General features: G+C 69.6%; 2 protein-coding genes across 3 annotated transcripts; one reads left to right on the top strand and one right to left on the bottom strand.

Annotated features, from left to right (window-relative positions):
- Positions 1 to 1561: 1561 nt before the first annotated feature.
- Positions 1562 to 3865, bottom strand: NDUFAF8 (NADH:ubiquinone oxidoreductase complex assembly factor 8). Its single transcript, XM_045836189.1, has 3 exons — positions 3706 to 3865; positions 3483 to 3593; positions 1562 to 1908 (listed from the first exon to the last, which is right to left on the bottom strand). Exons 1-3 carry the CDS (start codon positions 3802 to 3804, stop codon positions 1879 to 1881), a joined length of 240 nt encoding a protein of 79 aa, XP_045692145.1. The 5' UTR covers positions 3805 to 3865; the 3' UTR covers positions 1562 to 1878.
- Positions 3866 to 4121: 256 nt separating this feature from the next.
- On the top strand, positions 4122 to 13646 carry TEPSIN (TEPSIN adaptor related protein complex 4 accessory protein). 2 transcript variants are annotated; one of them, XM_045837519.1, is made up of 13 exons: positions 4122 to 4197; positions 5836 to 5908; positions 6133 to 6224; positions 6380 to 6473; positions 8022 to 8089; positions 8222 to 8300; positions 8391 to 8462; positions 8972 to 9163; positions 9661 to 9835; positions 9928 to 10041; positions 10149 to 10227; positions 10374 to 10508; positions 11334 to 13646. In XM_045837519.1, exons 1-13 carry the CDS (start codon positions 4150 to 4152, stop codon positions 11880 to 11882), a joined length of 1770 nt encoding a protein of 589 aa, XP_045693475.1. In that variant the 5' UTR covers positions 4122 to 4149; the 3' UTR covers positions 11883 to 13646. The 2 variants fall into 2 exon arrangements, with proteins under 2 accessions (XP_045693475.1, XP_045693474.1); XM_045837518.1 differs by having other exon boundaries at positions 9643 to 9835.
- Positions 13647 to 13863: the final 217 nt, after the last annotated feature.

Here is a 13863-nt window from a genome sequence, read left to right as displayed (position 1 = left end):
GGTGGGTCAGCCGGCGAAGACTCCGCACGGCTGACAGTTGTGACCAGGCCCGGCAGCCCTGGGGGCCTGTGCGCAGTCAGAGCCGCCGCCTGGGGCTCGCTGGCCCGCGCCGGGCGCACGGCTGGGGCTCCGCGCAAACCGAGACTTGTCCCGGGAGCTGCCCCTGGGGCGCGTGGGAGTGGCCCTCACGTCTGCGCTGGGGCACACCCACCTGCCAGGTTGTGGGGGTTCCGTGTCCTGTGTGCTTTCACGGAGCAGAAATAATGACGGTGGCCCCCAGCAGCCGTCCTACGAGAACCCAGGGCCTCGCCGCTGCCTCCCACGTGCACCCGGCTCCTGTCAGGGTGGTGGGGAGGGTGCTCTGGTCCCAGACCCGCCGAGAGGGCGCTGCAGCCCAGGAGAACCACGCTGCCTCAGCCTCACTGGTTTTACTTTTTATTGTCATTTCTATGTACCAGGCAGCTTGCCAAGCAGAAATGAATAATAAACGGAACTTTCTGGAGGCCAAGCTGATTCCTCCTGAACCCTGGAAATTTGGGTGGGGTGCACAGGGCCCATGGGGTGTACAGGGCCGGGGCACTGCTCACAGAGGCCCCGAGAGCTGAGGCTGGTGCTGGGGGTGCCCCTGGCCGGTGAGTGGAGCAAGCGCACAGTAGCCCTGGGGGGGGCGGGGGCGGCGGCTTCCCTCGCCCTCTGGGTTGGAGTCAAAGGATGGCAGGAGGGGCGCCTGAGCTGGGAGGAGGCTGGGTGGGGGGGGGGCGGTACGCACAGTGGAGACACCAGGAGCTGTGAGATGTCGGCGTGGACTGTGGGAAGGGGCAGGAGGGGGTCCGAGCTTCAGGCTGAGTGTGCCCGCTGGGCGTGAGCTGGCAGGTCTGGCCCACCGCTCCCTCCAGCCATCCGACTGTCTGTGTGTCTCCCTCCCTCCTGGCAGGGGTCAGGGGTCACTCTGCTGGTGTCTGGGCCTGCATTCCAGTGGTGGCTGTGACAGGAGACTGCCCGCATGCCAGGGCCAGCCAGGGACCTGCGTCCGAGGGACCCTCACGTCTCAGACCTGGGGGCCTCACTGCTGGGGACACCGGGCTAGTTGTGGAGCCGAGTCTTCAGAGGAAAGGGAAGTGCAGGCCTCAATCCTGGGGCTTAGGGATGCCAGGGCAGGTGCGGCCCAAGGACAGGGTGACCTCCCGCCCCCCGGCGGCGGGGGGTTCCTGGAGCAGCGGCATGTGCCCAGCAGGTGGCGCTCAGGAACCGCAGACTGGGCCTGTTGCAGGTCCTGGGGGACCCCGGGCACTCTTCTCGGGCGGGGGGCCCTGCCTGGCACCAGACAGGTCGGAAGGGACTTGGCCGACTCCCTTGGCGGCTGAGGAAGGGCGGTGGGCAACCCCACGTGGGAAGGGACCTGCAGCCTCACGGCTCTTGCAGCTGCAGCCTCGCTGTCCCCACCTTCTGCGGAAGACCCCTCCTTCCCCTCCAGCGGCGGGCCCCTCCCCCGCGCGGGGGGGGGCGGGGGCGGTCCTTTCCCTCCGGTGTGTCCTGGGGGCGGGGGGTCATGCCTCGAGGCTCCGTGAGACTCAAAGACACTTTATTGGGGAGACGGGAGGGCGAGGGTCCCCAGGCGGTGCGTCCACAGCCCGCGCCCCGTCAGGCTCTCTGGGGCGAGGCCAGCCCCGCGCACGCCCCGCACGGAACGGGGGCTCCGCGTGACCCGAGGGGTCCGCTGCCCAGACCCTCGTGCTCGGGGCGCCAGGCCCCGCCCCTCTGTCCATGGCGCGCCCCACCGGGCGTCCTCCCAGCCCTCAGGGCCTCAGGTGTCCGGGTGCTTGGCCTCGGGGCCATCAGCACCACCGCCCCCCCCGGGCGCTGAGTCCTCCGTCTGTCCTAACGGCCTCCCTCCAGGGTCTTCTTGGCCTGAAAGACAAAACATTTTGTCTTAGTGGGTGGTTCCCACGTTCGATGTGGCTCCAAAGAAAGAAAACTCTCTCGCCTGACGCCCCTTTCAGCAAACACCTTACAGAAAGCCGGGGTGTGGGCCTGGCTGATGGGAGCCCCCCGCTCCCTGCATCAGGCGCCGTGTGCACCGTGCAGGGGCCCTTCCCACACGGGACACCGAGGGCAGAGATGCCGGCATGCGTGCCCGGGCACTGGGCTCACAGGGCGCGGCCGGCACGGAGCCCTGCCGGCCTGGGCTGCAGGCAGAACGGGCTCATCTGTGTGCTGCCCACTCAGAGGGCCACTCCCGCCCCCACCCCCTACAGTGAGGGGCGGCCCCGAGGCAGCACGGGGCTCCGAGGCAGGGCCTGCGGGACGTGTGTGTGGGCAGGGGCAGGGGCAGGGGAGCAGACGGTAAGTCACAGGGGACCAGGCCCTCCCTGGTACCGCCAAAGGGGCAGAGGAGCACCTCCGTGCAGCGGGGCTGGCGGACCTTCCCCTCACCCCAGGGGCCCCGAGTGCGGGGAGGCCCGGCCCGGCCCCTGGGAAGGGCTGTAAGGCTCGGAGGCCACCAACAGGCAGGAGCAAGTCTGAGGGACAAGCGCCACTCCGACGGCCGGCCTGCACGGGTCTGAGACCGGTGACGGGCCGCCTGGGGGTGGCACGGGGAGGCCGGCGTGCCCCGCCCCAGCGATCTGAAAACCCCAGGAAGGTGCCGGGGGTTCCCTGAGCCCCGGGGACGTGAGTGCGTGAACCGTCTGAGCAGGACACGCGGGCATCACGTCCTCTCGGCTGTTCGCTCGGGTGGTTCTGGAGGGTCAGGCCCTGGGAATGCCGCTGAGCCAGCCTCTGCCATCAGGGCCCGCCCTGGGCCCACCGAGACCCTGCGCGGGGCTGCCCCGACACGCCTCCCCCAACCCCAGCCCTCCACGCCCTTTAGGACACAAATGTGTTTAAGCGTGACACTAACGCTTCACCCGCCCACGGGGCCTGACCACTTCCACCAGAATTGATGGGTGGGGGACCGGGAAACGGGGGGGGGCGGGGTTCAGAAGCAGAAGAGACTCGCTGTTGGATGCCTGCAGGCAGCCCCCCCCCCCCCATCCAGAACCAGGAGAGGAACACACTGTTCCCACTCAGGCCCCTCCACCCGGCCTACGCGGCGGACGGGTTCTCCTTTCAACCGCTGCAAAGTGGGGCTGTCGCGCGGGCAGTGGGGTACCCGGCAGCCCGGTAGGTGCTGGGCGCCCCTGCGGCTGAAGCCGCACACGGCACACACGCGTGGGTGGCAAATGCCGCGGTGGCCAAGTCGCAGCGGGGGCTTCCGCACGCTCCTCCACCCGCTTCGCCGCCCTCGCGGAGCGGCCGCAGGTGCGCCCCCACCCGACGGATACACAGGCTCCGCGGTCGCGCGGGGGGGTGGGTCGGCGAGAAGCGTCGGAAGCACCAGCAGGCGCCCGACACGAACCCAGGGGAAGGGAAGCGGGAAGCGGGGCCGGCGGGTCCCTCGCACGTGCCGAGCCTGGAAGTGGGGGTCGGGGGCGTCCACGTACCGCGGCGGCGAAGCAGCTCCTCAGGGCCTCGAACTCCTGCGCGCAGAGATCCTTCCTCAGGCGGCCACCCGGGGCCGTGGACGCCTGCACGCACCTGCCGTAGGCCGCGGCCTGGGGTCGGGGCGGCGCGGAGAGGGTCACCGGGGGACCCCAGCCCCGCCCCTGTCAGCGCCCGGCCACGCGCCCCGCCCCGCAGGCCCCGCCCCGCCTGACGGCTTCTTACCTCGGCCCCACAGGCCGCCAGGCGCTCTGGGAAGGCGCGCAGGCGGCTTCGCACGCGCCCCCACACCGCCCCGTTCCCCGACATGAGGGGCTCTTCCATGCACCCGTGGGTGCCGCCACCTTCGGTCCGTCCTCTTCCGACACTGAACGCCTTGATAGGTCGAGTCCTCCGCCCATCACCTTCTCTCCGCTTTCTAATTGGCCAGAATTCAGCCCTTGTCTCCGCCTCTCCGGAATCGCCGTCTGCAAGAGCCCTGCAACTGGCTGGCAGGCTGTCTGTCTTTGACCTGAGACTTCGGACTGGTCCAGGCTCACATTGTTTACCTAAGTCGGCCTCAGGGCCCGCCCCACGCTAGCGATTGGCCAGCGGGGCCAGACCCACGCGGTGATTGGAAGGGCCTGGGGCCTGGCGGAAGCGGGGCGGGGCCGGAAGGTGACCGGCATCATGGCGGCCACGCCGCTGCTGCGGGACCGTCTGAACTTCCTGCACCGGGTGAGTGCGGGCGCCCAACCTCGCTGCGCGCCGCCTCCCCCGGCTCGCCCCGGGCCTCAGCCGTCCGCCACCCCATCCCTGCTCGGCCCGGCCGGGGTCACCGCGCTCCGGTCCTCCCGGACTCCGTGTCCCCCCTGTCCCCCTGTGACCCTCCCAGCTTCTCCTCCTTCGCTCCCTGCGGAGGCTGGGGGACCCCACCCAGTGTACGCGGCGGGGGCGGGTCCGGACAACGCTGGGTTAGGTCCACCGGGGACACTCAGGTCCCCGAACGTAACCAGAGCAGGAAAGAGCTAGGGGCGCTGGTTTCTCTCTTCTCCCTTGGTCTAAAGCAGCTTTGCAGAAAAAGAGCCGTAGCGAACCCCGTGCAGCATGAACACAGCTGGGCACCAGTCTGGGAAGCCAGGGAAACAGTTGCGGCTCTGGGGACGCCCCGAGCTCCCTTCCGATCCGTGCACAGCACTGGGCTTCTAAGGGTGGGGCCCCCTGAAACAGGGTGAGGGGCTGGGCCTGCGAGTGCCACCAGAGTGCCACCAGGCGGGCTGTGTCCGCCAGCTGCCAGGCACCCACCTCAGGGTCCTCCCGCCCCCAGGGACTGCCTTCCCGGTGGTTCCCTGTCGAAGAGCGGTCTCCAGAGTTGTGGGAGGTCCGTGTTGGCCGTTGGGAGCCCTTTCCAGTAAATGCTCCAAGGGAGGAAGGTGGGCCTGTGGCCAGGTGTGCTGGCCAGAGTGAACGTCCGTCCTGCTGGAGCCAGGAGCTCCCTTGGGGGCGTTTCAGGGGGACAGGACTTCCCCACTTGCTAGAAGACCCACCAGTTCTCAGTGCTGAGGGTCCCGCACCTGCCACGGGTTCTAGGGCTCCACAGACGCCAGCTCCCCGTGGGTCTCGGTGGGCGGGTGGGGTCCGTGGTGTGTGCGCACACGGCCTTGCGCGGCAGTCAGGTGCGTGGGACGCCCCACCGCTGCCATTCAAGCTGAAGGCCGGGGCCTGCCTCGTTCTGAGTGTCCCTGAGGCCTCGTGCCCCGTCTCCCGCCGAGGCTCACCCCAAAACGCAGGCTCCGGTTTCTGCGCTCGGGGTGACCAGCCAGCGGGTGGCGTGAGGGCGTCTGTGCCGTGTCATGAACAAGCGCAGACAGGCACCGTTGTTCCCCGGGTGGCTTGTGGCTGTGGGGCCTGTTCCCACCAGTTGGCTGGGGCTGGGGGCAGGCCTAGGGCTTCTGTCACATTGCTGGCCGGTGCTCCAGAAAGGTGGGCCCTTTCCGGCCCCCTGGGCAGAAAAGGGCCCACGCCCTGCTTTTTTGTTTTGGCCAGCTGACAGGCAGGTGTAGTACCGGTGCCTCGAAGTTGTCTTGTCCGCCTATCAGCACAGAGGCCGGGGGGCCGAGTCGTGTCCCGACCGAAGCAGGGTGGCTGGTCACCGTGGCCTCCCAGAAGGGAGGCTCCTGCCGGCTGTCGCCGTCCTCCCCAGCGGCCCTGACCAGGCGGCGCGCCGACTGCGAGATGCGTGGAGACCAGAGCCTCCAGGAGCCCCGAGAGCGAGGGCTCCGACAGCCCCTTGGGGACAGCTGGCCCCTTTGGTGGCCGCGGGCTCACCCCTGGGCACAGGGGCCACTCACAGGCAGGGCTCTCGCTGCCTTCCAGCTCCCGGTCCTCCTGAAGGGGACGTCAGACGATGACGCGCCGTGCCCAGGCTACCTGTTCGAGGAGATCGCCAGTATCCTTCCCGTGTCCCCACGCAGGCCCCCGGGCCCCGATGCTGGGGACCCGTGGCTCTTGACCGGGGTACCCCGGTGTGGGCGGGTCTGAAGGCCACACGCCTGATGACGTGGGGCCACCCACGCTCCCGAAACCACGGCCTGGGCTGGGGGGGCGCCCCGAGGGGGTCGGTGAGGGGAGGCCACGGCCAGCCGCTCCTTCCCTAACCCGAGTGCCTCCCAGAAATCTCCCACGAGTCCCCGGGCAGCAGCCAGTGCCTGCTGGAGTACCTCCTGAGCCGTCTGCACGGCGGCTCCGGGCGCGTGAAGCTGAAGGTGAGGCTGGGAGCCGCCCCCGCGGACCCCCACCCCACCCCGGGGTCCCGTCGGGGCTGAGTGCACGCCCGTGGGTGGTGAGGCGGGAGTGGAGGGAGGCAGCCGCGGCGCCCTCTGGGCCTGGCGCTGCCCACGTGCCTGCCCCCCCCCCCCAGGTGCTGAAGATCTTGCTCCACCTGTGCGGTCACGGCTCCCCCTCCTTCCTGCTCACCCTGAAGCGCAACCCCGCCTACATCCAGGAGGCCTCAGGTGCGGCCCGGAAGCGGTGCGCGGTCCTGGGGCGGGGGCGGGGCCGGGGAAGGTTTCAGCCGAGTCCCCCAGTCCCAGTTTGGCCCCCGCCCCCGGGACCACCCTCGCCCACGCTCCGCTCTGGGCTCCCTGGTGTCAGCATCTGACGCCCCGGCCCCCCCCCTGCGGTGGGCCCCCCTCGTCCAGCGTCCCCAAGCTGCGTCCCTGCTCTGAGTCCTCCAGGGCCTCCCTCGGCCTCCGCGCTCGCCGTGCTGCCGCCGACTGCACCGCCCGGGTCCTGCTGGGCCCGTGCAGGCCGACCCTCCTGCCCGCCTGTCCCAGGGCCCGGCCCGCGCACAGTGGGTGCTCGGTGAGCGCCCAGCCCTCCCCTGCCAGGGCCGGCTCCCCGCGGAGCGGCTCCCGGGGCCTGAGACGGGGACGCAGAAACCTTTGCTGTCGGAAGGGCCGTGGGAGGGGGGCCCTGGGCCGAGAGGGCAGCTCAGCGAGGCTGCCCGCACCCCCGCCCACCCCGCTTCTCGGAGGCCCGCAGCCGACCGTGCTGGGTCTCTGTTGGCACCCAGAGTCCTCCAGCTGTCCCCCGAGGCCCCCGTGTGGTGCCCACAGCTGCCAGGGCAACGGCACCCAGAGGGGTGTGTGGGCCTGTCCCTGCCGCCAGGGGGTGGGACAGACACGCTGAGCAGATGGCCGTGCCCCAGCACGGGAGAGGCCGAGAGTCTGACATCCGGCGCCGGCCCCCTGCAGCTCACGTCCTGGGCCCCGCGGGGAAGGTGGGAGCCACACGGGACAGCAGGGAGGGCTCGCCATCCACTCGCTGCTCAGCTTCCGGCGGCAGCCTTGGCGGGAGACGGGGCCGCCGTCTGCAGACGGGGAGGAGGGGGGGCCGCCCGGGTGGGGCTGACACCCGAGGGCGGGGAGTGAGGGGCGCCGGCGAGGAGGGGATGGGCGCCCGTGCTCCCATGCACACTGAGTCTGCGGGGCGGGGGGGCTGCCGAGTGAGGCCCCTGCAGTGCCCTGGGGAGCAGCTGGCCCGTCCAGCTGGGGCGGGGCCCTGGGGGCCTTCCAGGCCGAGATGAGGACCGTGGGGTTATTGGGCTGTATCCTCAAATCCTCGGGGACTTTTGGAGGGGTTTGAGGTGGACAAGACCCCATTCCTGTCACCTCTGGACGGAGTACGTCAAAAGGGCAGTTAGGTAGCAGATGGCAGTGGGGTGGGGAGTTGCCATGGTGACGTTCTGGAGGTCTGGCTGCTGCAGGCGTGGGGCGGGGGGCCGAGGGGCTGCAGGCGTGGGGCGGGGGGTGCTGGAGGAGGCGGGGTCTGGGACTCCCTGGGCTTTGTCCCAGGAGCAGAGGTGCTCTGGGACCCGGGGACTCGGGGCCTCCCCAGGCCTGGGGGTGGCGGCAGGGACTTGGACCAGGAGGGGGCGTTGCCCAGGGGACTCGAGGCTGTGCCTGCGGTTCTGCAGGCGCGCCCCAGCGGGGGTGTCGGGGTGGAGGGAACGGGACTGCGACTGGGGAGTGACCCAGCCCCACCTACCTGCCCACCTGCAGTGTTCACGGGGCCCCCGGACCCACTCCACGGGAACAGCTTGTACCAGAAAGTGCGGGCGGCCGCCCAGGTGAGCCCGGGGCCCCAGCCGCGCTCCTGCTGTGCGACCAGAGCCCGAGTGTGGCCCCTGGGGCAGGGCAGGGCGGGAAGGGGTGCAGCCGGGCCTGCGGCTGCACTGAGCACCCCCCACCCCCTTGTCTAGGACCTGGGGAGCGCCTTGTTCTCGGACAGCCCGGCCCCCGCTCCTGCCCCCCAGGCCCCCGGGGCCCTGCCTCCCGCAGGTAGGCAGCCTGGTTCAGCCCACACAGGGTCCCCGGGGCGGGGGGCGGCTCCCACCCCCGGGCAGCAGGGTGACCCTGTCCCCCCTGCAGGCATGGGCGCCCAGTCCAGGCCCCTGAGCACCCTCCAGGGTTTCGGCTACAGCCAGGACCAGGGCCGCACCGGTGAGTGCCGCGTGGGCTCCGGGTGGGGCGGGGGCCGGGTTGGCTGGGACAGAGGTGCCCAAGGGCAGGCCGGTCCGGCGGTGACCCTCGGACGCGGCCCGCCAGGCTGCTGGGGGCACATGGGGGGCCCACCGCTGCGGGAGCCCTGCCTGCTGGAGGGGTCTGCCTCCAGGGCAGCATGGTTACCCGCAGGGCGCTCCCAGAGGGGAGCCCCAGCCCGGCCTGGCCAGGGGCTGCCCCCGAGTGGCCACTGAGGGGGAGTCCGAGGGGGGCCCCTTGGTCCCAGGTGGCCCGGGCTCGGCCGTGGGCTCCGGCGGGCCTGCAGGTACCCTGAGGGGAGCTCGTGGGAAGCTTCTGGAAGGGCCCTAGTCCCCGCCAGGAGGCCTCTGCTCTGCTACGACAGCGGGTACCCTGGGCCCTGAGCAGGGAGCAGCTGTGGCCCCCACGACCTGGGGGCATGTGGGGGGACAAGCCTGGGGCCAGGCCATGTCCCTGTTCCTCTGGCGCAGGCTCTGCCGGAGAAGCCTTCCTCTCCACCATCCAGAAGGCCGCAGAGGTGGTAGCCAACGCTGTGCGCCCCGGGCCCGAGGGCCCCGGCACCCAGGGGCCCCCGCTGCGGGGTGATGCCTACCAGCCTGCTGTGCCGCCTTCCGCCGGCCACGGCCAGCTCACTCCTGGGAATGCGCTCCCCGGGGCCCGAGGTATCTGGGGGGCCCCTTTCTTGGGGGGCTGGCTTTCCCCCCCAGGGGCTCCTTCCTGACCTTGGCTGGGGCAGGTGGAGCGCGTGACAAGGTCCCTCCACCAGTAAGGACCCAGGTTCCAGCTCTGGGCGGGGCGGGGGGGGGGGCAAGACGGCAGCCCACCCTCCGTGCCCCGCACCGCCCGGTGGCCTCGGGGGCGGCCTCATGCAGTGCAGACTGGTGCCGCCCCTGCGCCCGGCACTGTGCCCGGACCTGCTGTCAGCTGCGCCGCGTGAGCGGCCCGGGGTGGGGAGGTGGGCGCCCCTGCGGTCCCCGCTCCTCAGAGGCCGGCGGGCAGCTCCACCCTGACCCCCGCGTGGGGCCGCGCCCGCCCTGCCCTGGCTCCTCGTCCCATTTCTGGAGCCGGAGCCCAGGCGGCTGCCCTGTCCGCATCTCGGGACCAGGCCCCCGCCCTGGTTCTTCCTGGGTCTCTCCTGCAGTCCCTGCGTCTCTTCCAGCTGTGAGGCACCGGCCTGGGCAGGCCGGCGGGGGCTGGGACGAGCAGGGCGGTGGCCTGGGCTCTCGGAGCTCTTCCCAGGACAGCGGCCGGAGCAAGGCCTCGGACTCGGGCAGTCGGTCGGGCAGCGACAGCCCCTCGGGGGCCAGCCGGGCGCCCAGCGACCTGGCCGAGAGGTGAGCGAGCGCTCCTCCTGGGCCCCCTCCTACCGGGGCACGGTCTGGGGGGGGGGGCCCTCCGCCTGCCCTGACCCGCTGTGCCCCGGCAGGGTCGAGGCCGCGGCCCTGAGTGACTGCCAGCAGGAGCTGAGGCTGGTCCAGGCGGTGACGCAGGGGCCACGCGACTTCCTGAGCCAGGAGGAGGCGCAATGCTTCGTCAAAGAGTGAGCCCCGGCCGGCACCCCGCCCCCACCTGCCGCTGCCCCGCGCCCCCCGCCCACGGAGGGCAGGGCCCCGCCGCCCGCCCTGCCCAGGTGCCCCCTTCCCGCAGGTGCGGGCTGCTCAACTGCGAGGCCGTGTTGGAGCTGCTGACCCGCCGCCTGGCCGGGACCAGTGAGCACGTGCAGATGGTGAGGGCGCCCTGAGCGCGGCGGCCCCATGGACCTCCTGCCGGGGGCTGCCCGGGGGACGGGTGGGAGGGGGTGAGCCCAGGGGACACTGGGGACTCCGGCCCTCTGGGGCGGAGCCTGCTGACCCCGCCCCCGTTGGCCCACAGAGAGCCCTGAGCGCCATTGCCTCGCTGGGGCGCACGGACCTGCTGCCCCAGGAGCACATCCTGCTCCTCGCCCGGCCGTGCCTGCAGGAGCTCAGCGCGGGCTGCCCCGGGTCCGTGACCAACAAGGCTGCCAAGGTGGGCAGCAGCCGGGGCCCAGAGGAGCGGGGGGGGACACCCCGTCCCTCCGGTCTCCTCCAGACAGGCTCCCCTGGCCTCTGTCCTTCCGTAACGCCCGGACGGCCCTGCCCTCGGGGCCCCCACTGCTGCCTAGCAGCCGTGCCCTGCAGACCACTTCCCCTCCCACAGGCTTCCACTCACATGCAGCTTCCTGCAGGAAGCTCTCTTTGACTGCTTGGATGGCTTTTCTGCTCTTTCCCACCTTGTGGCACCCACGGTTCCCGGGGCTGTGCGCGGCTCCCAGACCCGCAGCTCCTTCAGGGCAGAAGCTGTGCCCCCGCCCGGCGCCCCCTCCGTGCGTGTGCCCGGGCTGTGCGGAGGCCGCCTGGACTCTCTCCCCACAGCCGGGCCCCACGCCGCCATTGCCCGTCGGCGTCCCTCAGCCTCTGCCCCTTTCCTGTGCGGTCACTGGAAGTGCGGACCCTTGGGCGCTGGCCCCTGAGTCACCCTTCGTCAGGGCGCCGGGGCAGCAGTGTGGCCGCGCACAGGAGCACACATCACCACGGGCCCCCGGGGGTCTCCCTGAAGGGCGAGGGAGCGGGCACACTTGTTCTCTCGGGGCTGCCTCTCCTGCCCGGGCTCCTCGTGCAGCAGGGGCGGCGGCGGCGGTGAGACCGGTCACTGGCAGCGGGTGGGGAGGGAGGCAGGTCACTGGCGTCCGTGGGCACACACGGTGTGGCCTGGCGTCCGAGCCGCTCGGGGCCCCGTGCAAGGCCGCGGCCCTGAGCAGCAGGGCCCTGGACCCTCTGCGCCTCACAAGGCCCCTCTTCTCCCGCCGGCCAGATCCTGAGGCACCTGGAAGCCTCCTGCCGCCAGCACCGCCCTGCGCAGAGGCCCCTGCTGGAGCCCAGCCCCGCTGCCGCCTGCGCAGGCCCGTCGGACCTGCTGGCTGACGCCGTGCCTTTCTCGGGGGGCCAGGCGTTTCTCCAGCCTCTGACTTCAGCCCTGCTGTCCCCCAAGGGCCCTACAGCCCCTCCTCCCCTGGCCGAGTGCCCCCTCCCAGCACTTGGGGACACCCCGGAGGTCGAGACCAGACTGGCAGGTTCCAAACCCCAGGGGGCCGGGTCTGAGTGGGGCCCAGCAGGTGCGGACACCCCGCACGGAGCACCGGAGCTCGGCCCGGGCCCCGGCGGCTGCCTGTGGAGCCCCGTGGCCAGGGACAGCCGTGGCTCCCTGTTTGCCGGCATGGAGCTGGTGGCCCGCCCCTGCCTGGCGGAGGCAGGGCCCGCCGAGGAGGAGCCCGCCCACGCCCCGTGGACGTTGGCACCGAGGGCGGCAGCCCAGGAGCAGCCCGGCTCAGAGCCGTCGGCGTTTGCGTTCTTAAACCCGTGAGCGTGCGGGCCTGGCGTCCCTGTCCTGTGACTCCCGGGACCCCGCGATCCCACTCTGTCTGACACAGTGGGGTGTGCTCAGGCCCGGGTGTCTGGGGTCGGCCTCTCCCCCCCCTCCAAGGCCTGGGTGCAGGGAGCCGCCCGGCCTGGGGAGCTCCGCGTGGACGCGCCATCCTGGAACGCTAGGAGGAGCCCACGGACTGGCCAGAGCCGTGACTGCCCCTCGGGGGCGTGGTGGGCGTGGTGGCCGGGGTGGGGGGGAGGAAGCTCGCAGGGAGGGCAGGATGCACCAAGCGTGGCCGGTTCTGGGCAGAATCAGGAGTTCGTCTCTGGTTCAGACCGGTGGCCGGCGCGCCCTGGGCTGCTGGGTTTCCAGCCTCTCGGCGTTCTGGTCTGACCACACGCCATCTGCAGACACCGTCAGGCCCCTCAGAGGGGCAGAGGGCACCCCGTGGCCTCCCTGGGGGGACAGGGCAGGAGGGGAGGCCCGGCGATGGAGCGCTGACCGACCCGCACTGAGCCGCCCGGTGCCCGAAGGGCACAGACTGGGCCCAGCTCCTCTAACCCTGGGGGGCCCGTACCGGAGGGGAGGGGGCGGCCTGACTGCACACCAGGCTCCGGTCGGCACTCGCCCTGCAGCTGCTGTCTGGGTGCGGACCCAGAGGGGAAGGCCCTAGGGCTACCTCAGTCTCCCCGCACCCCCGTTCCCCCAGGGGCCGGCTGTTTGGCCTTGGCAGTGGGCGGGCGGGCAGGGGGCAAGCCCTGGGGGCCCCTGGAGGAAACCCCAGCCTGCCTCGCCCTGGGGAGCAGGGAAACCAGGGGTTTTGTGGGGATTTGGGGTCACTGCCTGGATCTTGGGTTTTGAGCTCAGAACCTCCCTCTGCAGAGTGGCCCTCGGCCAGTCCCTGGGGTGACCCACAGCAGCTCCCTCCGTGGGGACTGGCCGAGTGCAGCAGGCTGTGCGGGGCGCCCTCGGAGCCAGGCTCCTCCCTCTCCCGGAATAAACCCCGTCGCCTCCCAGAGCCGCTCCTGGTGCGTGTGTCGGTGTCACGGTGGAAGGGCACACACGCACACTCGGGGCGTCTGTTCTCGACTCGGGGACAGGCACCCTTCCGCCCCACAGCGTTTGGAAGCTGCCCCCAGCAGAACTCAATGGTTCTGTGATTTTCTTAATTGCAGCGTTTTTAACAAAATTCCATTTCTTGAGTAGATACAGACTCTTTGGATTACACGCTTTGTGAATTTCAGTAACGTGTCTTTTAAGAAATCAGTCCATATTATGAAAGTTGTCAAATTGTCCTTTTAATTTCTGTAGGATCTGTAGTTTGTGATATTCACAGTTTTTTCCTCTTTTTCTTGGTTAGTCTGATTAGAAGTTCATGAACATCATTGATCTTTTCAAAGAACTAGCTTCTGGTTTTATTTTTCTACAGCTTTTCTGTTTTGTGCGTCATTGGTTTCTGCTCTTTCTGCATGGTGTTCATTTCTCCTTTAGGGTAGGAGCTCAGGTGGTTATTGGAGGCATTTATTCTTTTCTAACATGAGTGCATGAAAGTCCTAGCTTTTCCTCTGTGCTGCTGTGGCTGCCTCCCGTGGACTCTGATTTATTTCTATTCAGTTCAAAATACTTTGTATAATTTTCCTAGTAACTTACTTTTTGTTCAGGGTTATTTAAAGGTGGGTTTTTTCTTGTTATTACCTACTGTAATCGGTGCAGGGAGATGACATTTTGTATGACTTAAACTTCGTTGTTAAAAACGTCAAACTTGTGTTAGAGTTTGTCTCGCGGCTCCGACTGTGGTCTGTCTGCGGACTATAATGCCCTTTGCGAACCCAGATGGAAAAACCCTGGACGAAGCATTGGCGGACCGAAGCCAGCAGTGGATACCAAGGGTGTAAGAGGGTGCAGCATCACGGTACGGGGGGTTCATCCTGCGTATGCAAGGCTAGCTTAACGTCTGGAAATCAGTGTGATTCACCAT

This window comes from Phyllostomus hastatus, unplaced genomic scaffold (genome assembly GCF_019186645.2).
Source record: "Phyllostomus hastatus isolate PE091 unplaced genomic scaffold, TTU_PhHast_1.1 phas_contig_210, whole genome shotgun sequence".
Taxonomy (NCBI): domain Eukaryota; kingdom Metazoa; phylum Chordata; class Mammalia; order Chiroptera; family Phyllostomidae; genus Phyllostomus; species Phyllostomus hastatus.
Note: the sequence above shows the minus strand (reverse complement) of the source record. Positions and strands in the feature narration are given on the sequence as shown.

Excerpts from the sequence above, each read along its gene's own strand:
- NDUFAF8 (XM_045836189.1), bottom strand. The coding sequence starts at position 3,804 with ATGGAAGAGCCCCTCATGTCGGGGAACGGGGCGGTGTGGGGGCGCGTG. Across the intron at positions 3,594-3,705 it reads TGGCGGCCTGTGGGGCCGAG|GCCGCGGCCTACGGCAGGTG; the intron begins GTAAGAAGCCGT and ends CCCCGACCCCAG. Across the intron at positions 1,909-3,482 it reads GGAGCTGCTTCGCCGCCGCG|GCCAAGAAGACCCTGGAGGG; the intron begins GTACGTGGACGC and ends TTTGTCTTTCAG.
- TEPSIN (XM_045837518.1), top strand. The coding sequence starts at position 4,150 with ATGGCGGCCACGCCGCTGCTGCGGGACCGTCTGAACTTCCTGCACCGG. Across the intron at positions 4,198-5,835 it reads GTCTGAACTTCCTGCACCGG|CTCCCGGTCCTCCTGAAGGG; the intron begins GTGAGTGCGGGC and ends GCTGCCTTCCAG. Across the intron at positions 10,042-10,148 it reads GCGCAATGCTTCGTCAAAGA|GTGCGGGCTGCTCAACTGCG; the intron begins GTGAGCCCCGGC and ends CCCTTCCCGCAG.